The 8,796-nt window shown below is 39.6% G+C and overlaps 1 protein-coding gene across 1 annotated transcript; it reads right to left on the reverse strand.

Annotated features, from left to right (window-relative positions):
* Nucleotides 1-865: 865 nt before the first annotated feature.
* ncam3 (neural cell adhesion molecule 3) lies at nt 866-8,446 on the reverse strand. The gene is made up of 17 exons (XM_061082049.1): nt 8,383-8,446; nt 7,754-7,825; nt 7,444-7,638; nt 7,079-7,216; nt 5,439-5,579; nt 4,983-5,100; nt 4,415-4,569; nt 4,172-4,311; nt 3,800-3,935; nt 3,450-3,617; nt 3,227-3,346; nt 2,893-2,895; nt 2,632-2,759; nt 2,376-2,544; nt 1,964-2,159; nt 1,821-1,869; nt 866-928 (listed from the first exon to the last, which is right to left on the reverse strand). The coding sequence occupies exons 1-17, from the start codon at nt 8,444-8,446 to the stop codon at nt 911-913; spliced, it is 2,010 nt and encodes a 669-aa protein (XP_060938032.1). The 3' UTR covers nt 866-910.
* Between the last annotated feature and the right edge of the window lie 350 nt (nt 8,447-8,796).

Raw genomic sequence — 8,796 nt, forward strand, 5'->3', positions numbered from 1 at the left:
AAATATTTTAATTTATTGTTATGTTTTCTTACTGTAACTAATGGTATAGACATTGATAGTATAACTATAGTTTTAAAATAACTTCAAATATTAGTCCACTTTGTTGCATATTATTTCAGGTACTTTAAAAGGTTTTTTCATAGGTAAAGGCGGTTTTGATTACAGGTCGTCAGTGTTAGTTGCTGAACATGATAAAAAGTATTTCTCAAAAAGAGCTCAACAGTAAAACTATACCTACCAAAAAAAATAAAATGTGATATCTCTCATGCATGGCTTAAAAATAATAAATATCAGTGCATAATAATTACATTAAAGCTAAGTTAGTTTAAGTTCAAGCCGAAGGGCCCTTTAAATGTTTTAATAATACTGGTCGAAATGTGAATACATTTTATAAAATATTATATAACATAGCCAAAAAAGCAGCAGCCAAATGCAATGTTAATAACAATAAAAACATCTGAAATATGATCAATAACAAAAATATTTTTTGGATTATGAAAAAGGGGTTTTACATGAAATACTTGGGGTTATAGAAAGAGTAAATATGACAGAAGACCTTGTGCCTGTCTACAACATTCAAAATACAGAAGGTAAACTTTAAGAATATTTAGCAAAACAATTTTTATAACAACAACTATTTTACCCTGTAAAACACAGATCTCAAGACCTGTTTTCGTCCTCTAAGTTTAGCTTGAGCTAATCAAAGCAGACAAAAAAACTCAAATATACTTCTAAAATGAAACAGTCTCCTGCCCTTGGCGGTTTTGAAGGGAGATGCTCAGAGTTTTGTAAAAGACCATTATTCTGCTGTGTGTAATCAGGACGTTGGAGTTGTTTAAAGCTGTACAATATTTCACACGTTCATTGTTTCACCACTTTCTCCCCTCATGCTTCAGCAGCGGACTGGTTTCTATCTGGATGGGTTTTCCTGCAGGAGAGAAATATTCGTCAGTGAACTACGAGGACTAAACAACACAACTTTCTTAAAAAGGAAGTAAAAACAAAATCTCATTTCAAAATAGACTTAAGAAAATGGCTTTCTGCTTTGGATTTGACCTCCGTCTGAATGTCTGAATGAAGCAATGCCACTGGTGGAGCCACTGAAGACTGTCTCTCAGGCACATGTGGCAGGTGTTAGAAATATTAGCTTGCTCTTAGATTGGATTGCAGTCAGAGAGGCTGTGACTGTGCATTTTGGTTGGATGATGCACATTCCTTTTTAATGGATAAGTGTCTACACAAGGGATAAGGCTAATATTACTTATATTTGAGATTTCTGTAGTATGTATGTTGAATGATTGAACGTACGGATGGCCAAAGTTTTGTTGTGTAATTTCAGTAAAGCAGCTGTGGCTCAGAAGGTAAAGCGCGTCGTCCACTAACCAGAGGGTCGATTGCTTGATACCAAGCTCCTCCTCTCTGCAGTTCCTTGCCAAGATACTGAACCCAAAGTTTGCCCCTGATGGTTGTGCTGCCAGTGTGTGATATAAACAGTTCTGAGCATAGATGCGCTGTGTGAATGTGCATGAATGGGTGTATGCGATTTCTATTAAAAATAACTTTGAGTCGTTGATAAGTCTGGAAAAGCTATATACTGTCAATTTACCATTAAGGTCCTTTTCTATTGCATTGTGGAATTCCATGATAATTTTATATTTTAGTTTAGTGTTTATTATTCTCGCACTTTACTTTCTGTCCATGTTATTTCATCGTGTGCTGTATGACAGTGAATAAACATACTCGTTTTTGGTGAGGGGAGCTTTGTCACAGGTGACCTCTGTGAGCTGCCCCCCCTCCTTGGTGATTGTCTGAACCCCCACCTGTTGCATACTGCCTCTCGGAGTGGACATGCCTTTCAGCTTCACGTCTCTGCAGCCAAGACACACAACATGTTACAGGGTTTTTTTAAACACACAAACACACAGACCCTCAGAGTCTTTTCCTAAACCTTTCACCACCTCACCCGTTAGTGCTCCCCAACCCTTCCTCCAGCATTTTGAGGCCTGGAACTTTCTGTCCAAAGAGTTTCACAGCGATGGTCATTAGGAGGCCGCAGCGGTTTCTGTAGCAGCAGGTGGCGTCTACCACCAGAAACACCAGCAAGAAGATCACCATGACGATGCCAACCACGCTGCCTTTGGTCATGGTACGGCTACTCGCTTTGAGGAGAGATGACAAAGTCTAGATGAGCTTATGGCAACCATCTTCAGTGTGGTATGCAATGCATTTGTTATTGTAATTGATGGATATTTTATGTCACATTGTTGATGTTTTGCCAACTATATACAGTATATTAACATTCTCAGTTGAGTAACGTAAACTAGAAATTCTGAGCCACAATCAAATGAGTGTGGTAGAGGTCATAGGCCACATACGAGGCTTTTCCGCGATGGTGAAGTTCAGTGTGGCAGGAATAGAGGAACCATTAGTATTGACCGCTGTGACCTCCAGTTGGTAGTCTGAGCCAAAAGACAGGTCTTTAAGGGAGACAGTGTCAGTGGTGGACGGCAGCTGCATCTCTGTCCACTCAGCCCCTTCTTTATCCTGGTTAGAAACAGAGGAGGAGAGGGAGGATGACAGTCAGAAATCAAAAAAAGACCAAAGAAGAGAAAGAGACTGAGAGTCTTTTACCTGTTTGTACCGAATGATGAAGTGCAGCAGAGGCACTCCGCCATCGTCTATCTGCTTAAGAGGGGTGGAGAAGTTGTTGCCCATCACTTTAATCTCATTGGGCGACAAAACTGGACTGTCGGGCTCACCTACAGGCAGGAGGCAGAGAGAGAGGAAAGAACTCATTGATGAAAATTTATTTTCATCATTAAGTTACAATGAGTAATCTAAAGTGAGTTTATTATTTCATAGCATAAAAATTGACCCCTGAGAGCACTTTACCTCCTGAGGATGAATGACAGTAGATCACATGGTGTCACCAACAGTGTGAGTAAACATCAGGCAGCAGAAGGTGATGTCATCGAGAATGTTATGATGATTGCACGAGAGATGAAGAAGGAAAATTAAGTGATAACAGATGAGGAGGAAAAACCTTGCTTGTGAGATATTTAGTCCACATAAGCACTGGAATGTATTATAACATTAATGCATCACAAATTCAGTCAAATGTATATTTACACACATATGCACCACACATAGAAGCCCATAAAAAGTGGAATTGGCATGTGTTGTCAGCGTTTGATGCCGGTGTGTTGGAAGTATTTGTCACACTTACGTATTCCCTGGGTGCGAACGCTGTTTGGGTCAGAGAATTGTCCTACTCCTGCCTCATTCAAGGCCGCTAAACGCACTGTGTACAATGTATAAGGCTTGAGGGTGGTGATAGCTAGGGGATCTATGGAAGGAATCAAACATATAATCGATTGAACTGATTTTTGTCTTCAGGGAAACTCACAAGCACACACCTGCCAAGCCTTTACCAAGAGCAGATGTTCTACCTGAAGCTGGTAGAGTGACCTCGTTCCACTTTTTTGCTGAGCTCTGCCTCCACTGCAAGGCAAAACTTGTGATTGGCGTTCCTCCACTGATGGGTAGGGTCTTGAGGGAGAAGAGGACTGAGGTAGGGCCAGGCGAGACCGACAGGTAGTGAGGGGGACCAGGCTGGGCTGTGGGTCAGGAGGAGGGGAGGAGGATTTAGGAAGGAAGAAGTAAAGGTTATAGTAGGCATGCAAACATACAGTACATGTATGTCAGTGGCAGAGGTACGTAAGCATGGTTAATAGCTTCCTTTCTTCCACCTAACTCCCTTTTTATTAATGAAATTCAAAAGACAAACATGAACTCTTACTGTATATTGTGACATCTCTGGATGCATTTCCAGAGGTGCTGACAGCCATGCAAGAATACTTCCCACCATCAGAGGGCATCATATCATCTATCAGCAACACACCGTCCACCACATGGATACGACCAGAAGTCGAGTCCTGACAGAGCACCAAGAAAATAAGAAAATTACATATTAGAAATAATGGCATCGCATAAAGGTTTAACTGGAAATGCAAACACTCAATGTTGTCGGGATCTTCACAGTTAATTTAGCCGTCACAGTGATAAGAGTTGACTTTATTGAGCCATAAATAGCAGTCATAATCATATTAATCACAAAATATGTATTATATTCATGAATTAGTCGTGCCCATGTGTGTACATGTCCATGCACTTTTACCAGTGTCTGTCCATTGTTCTTGTTGAGCCAGTGTAGCTTGGGCTGAGGATGTCCAGAGACGTTACAGGACACAGACACACGCTCGCCCACTGACACGTTCCGCTGGACTGCTGACAGAAACACCTCTGGGGCCTCTGAAAGGAAACATTTCAATTGAGCAATTAACCAGAGATTCTCAGCAGCACGTTTCAAGGGTCACTATTGTTCAACGAGTCACAGTGGAAGAGCTGAACCAACCATAAACATGAAGCTCGATGGTTGCACTGTCCTCTCCTATCTTGTTGGCTGCGGTGCAGATGTACTCCCCTAAGTCAGATCTGGCTACAGCCTGTATAAACAACTGACTACGGTCTGAGTTGAACTGATGACGAAAATGGTCTAATGACACCGGCCTGGGAATGGGAAAAGAGGAGAAAAGAAAATACTGAGTGATGTTCTAGAGATTCTTTACAAATTTGCGTTAAAAATATGAGACAGGCACAACATTATGAAGGTGAATAAGAAAAACAAAGAAGCCAAAAATAGAGAGAGAGGAAAAGTTGGAAAAGAAGACGAGTCATGCTACAGAAAATTAAAAAAACAGATTCAGACTCAGCAGACAAGATGTTACTGCTACATTGGCGATACAGAGATTCTGGTGGGCACTGAATTAAACAACTGAAACATAGATAATTGAATATTTACGAAAAACAACTGGAATCAATTAAAGTGCAAAGCAAAATGTTGAAGCATTATTTAAAAGAGGCTGAACGAGTGAAAAGGTCCACATTTTATAACCAATGTGATAGATGGAACCAGGTCTTACATGGTCCAGGTGATATTGGGTTTCGGGTGACCGTCCACCAAACAAAGCAAAGACACGTTGGTTTCTGATTCGGCCATTACTTTCTTCAACTCCTCTCTCAGTTGCACTTTAGCAGGAGCTGCAAGAGGGGATTTTAGTTTCACCAACATTATGTGCAGTATGTGTAAAACAAATACATGGTAGCATTTTTATAACATATAACATAACATGTTAAATACAACATTTGTCAAGACAAATGCCCAATCACTGACACCTACCTGTCCATAAATACTTAATGGTTGAGTGTCATAAGGTGTTATGTTACATAAAGAAGATTTTGTAAGAACCAGAATGATGGTATAGTATATAATAAATATATATCAACTTATATGAAAAAACAACTGAAAGACAATACCAGTTCCTAACTAGAGAGTCATTTTTTGATAAGTACACAATTTATCCAGAAAAGCAACGTACCGTTGACAACAACAGAGACAGAGAGCAGCTGATGAATGGGTCGTCGTCTGATGTGCGCCTGACACACGTACGTCCCAGCATCCTCTCTCCTCACTTTTTCGATATGGAGTGTGTTATCAAGTCGACGCAGACGTTCTCCCTCTGTCATTAGAGACAGCAGCACAGAATAGCCCAGGCCGTCAATAAAGCCCCAACACTGATCTCTGTGAGCGTCCAAACCATTCAGTAAGCTTGTAAATCATGAAGCATATATCTAAAGCAACTGGTGGGTCGCAACACTCCATAATAGCGTTTTGTTCTTTTATACTGTCAGGCCTTAGCCGAAAAAGAACACGAGAGATGGTTACTGAATCAGAGTCCCAACAGACACCCTGATTATAACAGGAACTACACATCAACCTTTCATAATAAAGCCACTAAATAAAATAGCTTTAAGGAGTATGAATACAATCAGTCTTTTTGAAACTACTTCCTAGTAGTTGGACTTTTTTATTTCTCGTTTGTGAATGAAAACACTGTTGAGTCTGTTAAAAAAAGCTGAAGTTACTGAATTGTTGTATTACCTTGTGTCCTTTAGATGCACTTTTTGGTTTTTAATTAAAATGCAGATAATTGAGTGTAAAAGGGAATATTTTCTCTCCAGTATCGCCACCTGCTGGTCGTTTTGGTTTATCATTAAACTTGTTTTTTTTGTGTTGGCATACTGTGCTATTCTGTACTATCTCAGGTTCAAACTGCACCATCTTTTCATTCAGTAAATTTGAGATGTTGAAAAATGATTTGGGTTGCGGCTTGCCATTAAGGGGTGATGGTGGGTCCCGAAGGCAGACCAGTTGAGAACTACTGATTTAAAGGGTGTCAAATATTTTTATCATTAAAAAAACAGCACAGGTTCACTCAATGTGAATGTAAAAAAAAGTATTTTTTATCAAACTTTTGCATTTAAATGTAATTCAATGTTCAACTTGGACACAGCAACCTGCATCAGTTGATTTATTTAGCCACTTGGCAGTTATGCAGCTCTGGGCTCAACACTGATAGATAGTATTCACACTGCACTAAGGTGTTTTGGGAAAACTGCCACAGTGTTTTCAAATTCACCAGCAAATATTCACCCTCTTCATCTAAGCTGTCAAATATGGCCCCATGGCTGGTTGTAAAGGTAAATACAAAATAAAAATAATCATAATCACATTGAGAAATAAAACTCACAAAGTAGCTGATGCTTTTGCAACATCTGATTCATCATTATAAAATCATTTTTCTATCCCTCATTGTTAATGCAAAAATATTGATTGGAACTGATTACTTGTCTTGCTTTTTCGTCAATAGAATTATACTATACAGGTATATAAGGAAGTTTTACTAGCTGCATACCAAACTGCGTCTTCATATATTCATGTATATACAGACGATGTCTTAATCTTTCCCTGTAGAGATTTTGATGAACTGATGGAAGACGGAAAATTGATGGAATTTTTTTGTATCTATGAGGAAAAACTGTTTATTTATTACAGGCCATTTATATTCAGCACTCAGACATTCAGTCAGACATCTAACAGTGCATGTATACAAAATGAGTACAGCTTTTTGTAACAATGGCATAATCCTCATAACCTGGAGGGAGGTGCTGGTTTTACCTTTAGAAGGGATTTCTTGTTTGTCCCGAAGCCACTGAATGTCCACTGCTGGCCGGCCAGTCGCCAGGCACGGCACCAGCCCGTTTGTGCCCTCCAGAAACTCGTGGTAGATTGGGGTGCCTCCAAATGATGGACCCTCTGCAAAGGTAGAGGAGATTTGGGTACCAATAATTTCTACGCAATAAACTAATTGAAGGAGTTAATGGAATTTTGCTTCATTAGACAACTGCTCATATACTCAACTTGAACAATTCTGAGATTCCTACAATATAGCGCGCCTGTGTGTGAGTGTGTGTGTGCATGTGTGTGTGTGTGAGTGTTTATGTGTGTGTGCGTGTGTGTTAGTGTAGCCAGCTGTTACGTACCATAAACATACAGCTGTGCTTGGGCCTCTTCTTGCTTTCCCGAGTCGAAGTCGCACACACAAGTGTACTGGCCTGTGTTCTGTATAGTAGCATTCTTAATGATCAGCTTAGAGGAAGTCTCATCGATCTTTGTCACCTTTTCTTCTTCAATGTCTACCCCGTCTTTCTGCCACGTTATATCCCCCTCTCCTCCAGCTATAGCACAGGAGGGAAGGAGGGAAGGAGGGAAGGTGTGACAGTAGATGTGGAGACTGGGTTCAAACTGAAATGTTTCAGTCACATAGACAATCGTAACAAGAGTGTGACTCACCTTTACACAATAGTAATGTATCTTCTCCCACAAGGATATCTGGCTTGCTGGTTATGATCTGCATCTTTGCATCTAGAGAAAGAGGAATTTAATTTATGTTTTCATTCTGCTGCTTCATCCTATTACAGAAGGATGTGGGGAATATTACCTTTAAAATGTAAAAGTTATTCGTATTTATATAATAAAAGATAATCCAAATTTGAGTCTATGATATTGGTCTTTATTTTGTCCTACTGTTCTACTGTTCTCTCCAAAAAATCACAGTACATTTTTCAGCTGAAACTTAAATTACATATGTTTCTTTGTAAAGACCTATCCTCCCTTATTCTTTAAATATTATTCTGTTGGTACATTTAAAACTAGACCATCCTTTTAACATTGAAAACTTTCAACTGTTTACAAGATTGTTTTGTAAGCTTACTTAAACAAAAATATTCATGTTTATACAGATATGGATATTTGGGATTTGGGACAAAAACAGTCACAAATTGGTTATTTCCTTAGTTTTTTCCTGCTAACACTTAAATAAGCTTTCTTTTTCCGAACAGTCTGAATACTGCAGCCATCCAGTGTGTATCAAAACACATTATTACAACATTGTAAATCCCAATAATGACAACAGATCTTACCTGTGCAACACACCAGCAGAAGCAGCAGTGAGGCCAGTCTCAAGAGAGCTGATGGGTTTGTCATATTCACCTGGCTGCACGTTACCAGACTTCACATCAAAAATTCTTTTTGCTGTTGAATCTGGATGTTTGGGTTTTCGGTAAGTGCACGACTGGATAGAATGATAAAGTTATTATCTTAAAACAACGAAAAATCTACCACACAGCAAAGCACCTCCAAATATCTTCAGCACAGGATCACGCTGACGTACAGACACCTGCTGTCACTAAACCATCAATAATGACTATGACATAGAGAGGGTCGTGTCAGAGGTTATATAGGAGCACAACGACTGAGATGAGAGGAAGTAGGGGGATGAGAGAGAGAGAGAGAGAGAGAGAGAGAGAGAGAGAGAGAGAGAGAGAGAGAGAGAG

The sequence above is a fragment of the Limanda limanda genome, chromosome 11 (genome assembly GCF_963576545.1).
Source record: "Limanda limanda chromosome 11, fLimLim1.1, whole genome shotgun sequence".
NCBI classification, from domain to species: Eukaryota; Metazoa; Chordata; class Actinopteri; order Pleuronectiformes; family Pleuronectidae; genus Limanda; species Limanda limanda.

What these genes read in the sequence shown, in the direction of transcription:
- ncam3 (XM_061082049.1), bottom strand. Translation starts at nt 8,446, where the DNA reads ATGACAAACCCATCAGCTCTCTTGAGACTGGCCTCACTGCTGCTTCTG. An exon ending in CATCGAGCTTCATGTTTATG is followed by an intron (nt 4,312 to 4,414) that starts GTTGGTTCAGCT and finishes GTTTCCTTTCAG; the next exon opens with AGGCCCCAGAGGTGTTTCTG. An exon ending in CACCATCGCGGAAAAGCCTC is followed by an intron (nt 2,160 to 2,375) that starts GTATGTGGCCTA and finishes CTCTCCTCAAAG; the next exon opens with CGAGTAGCCGTACCATGACC.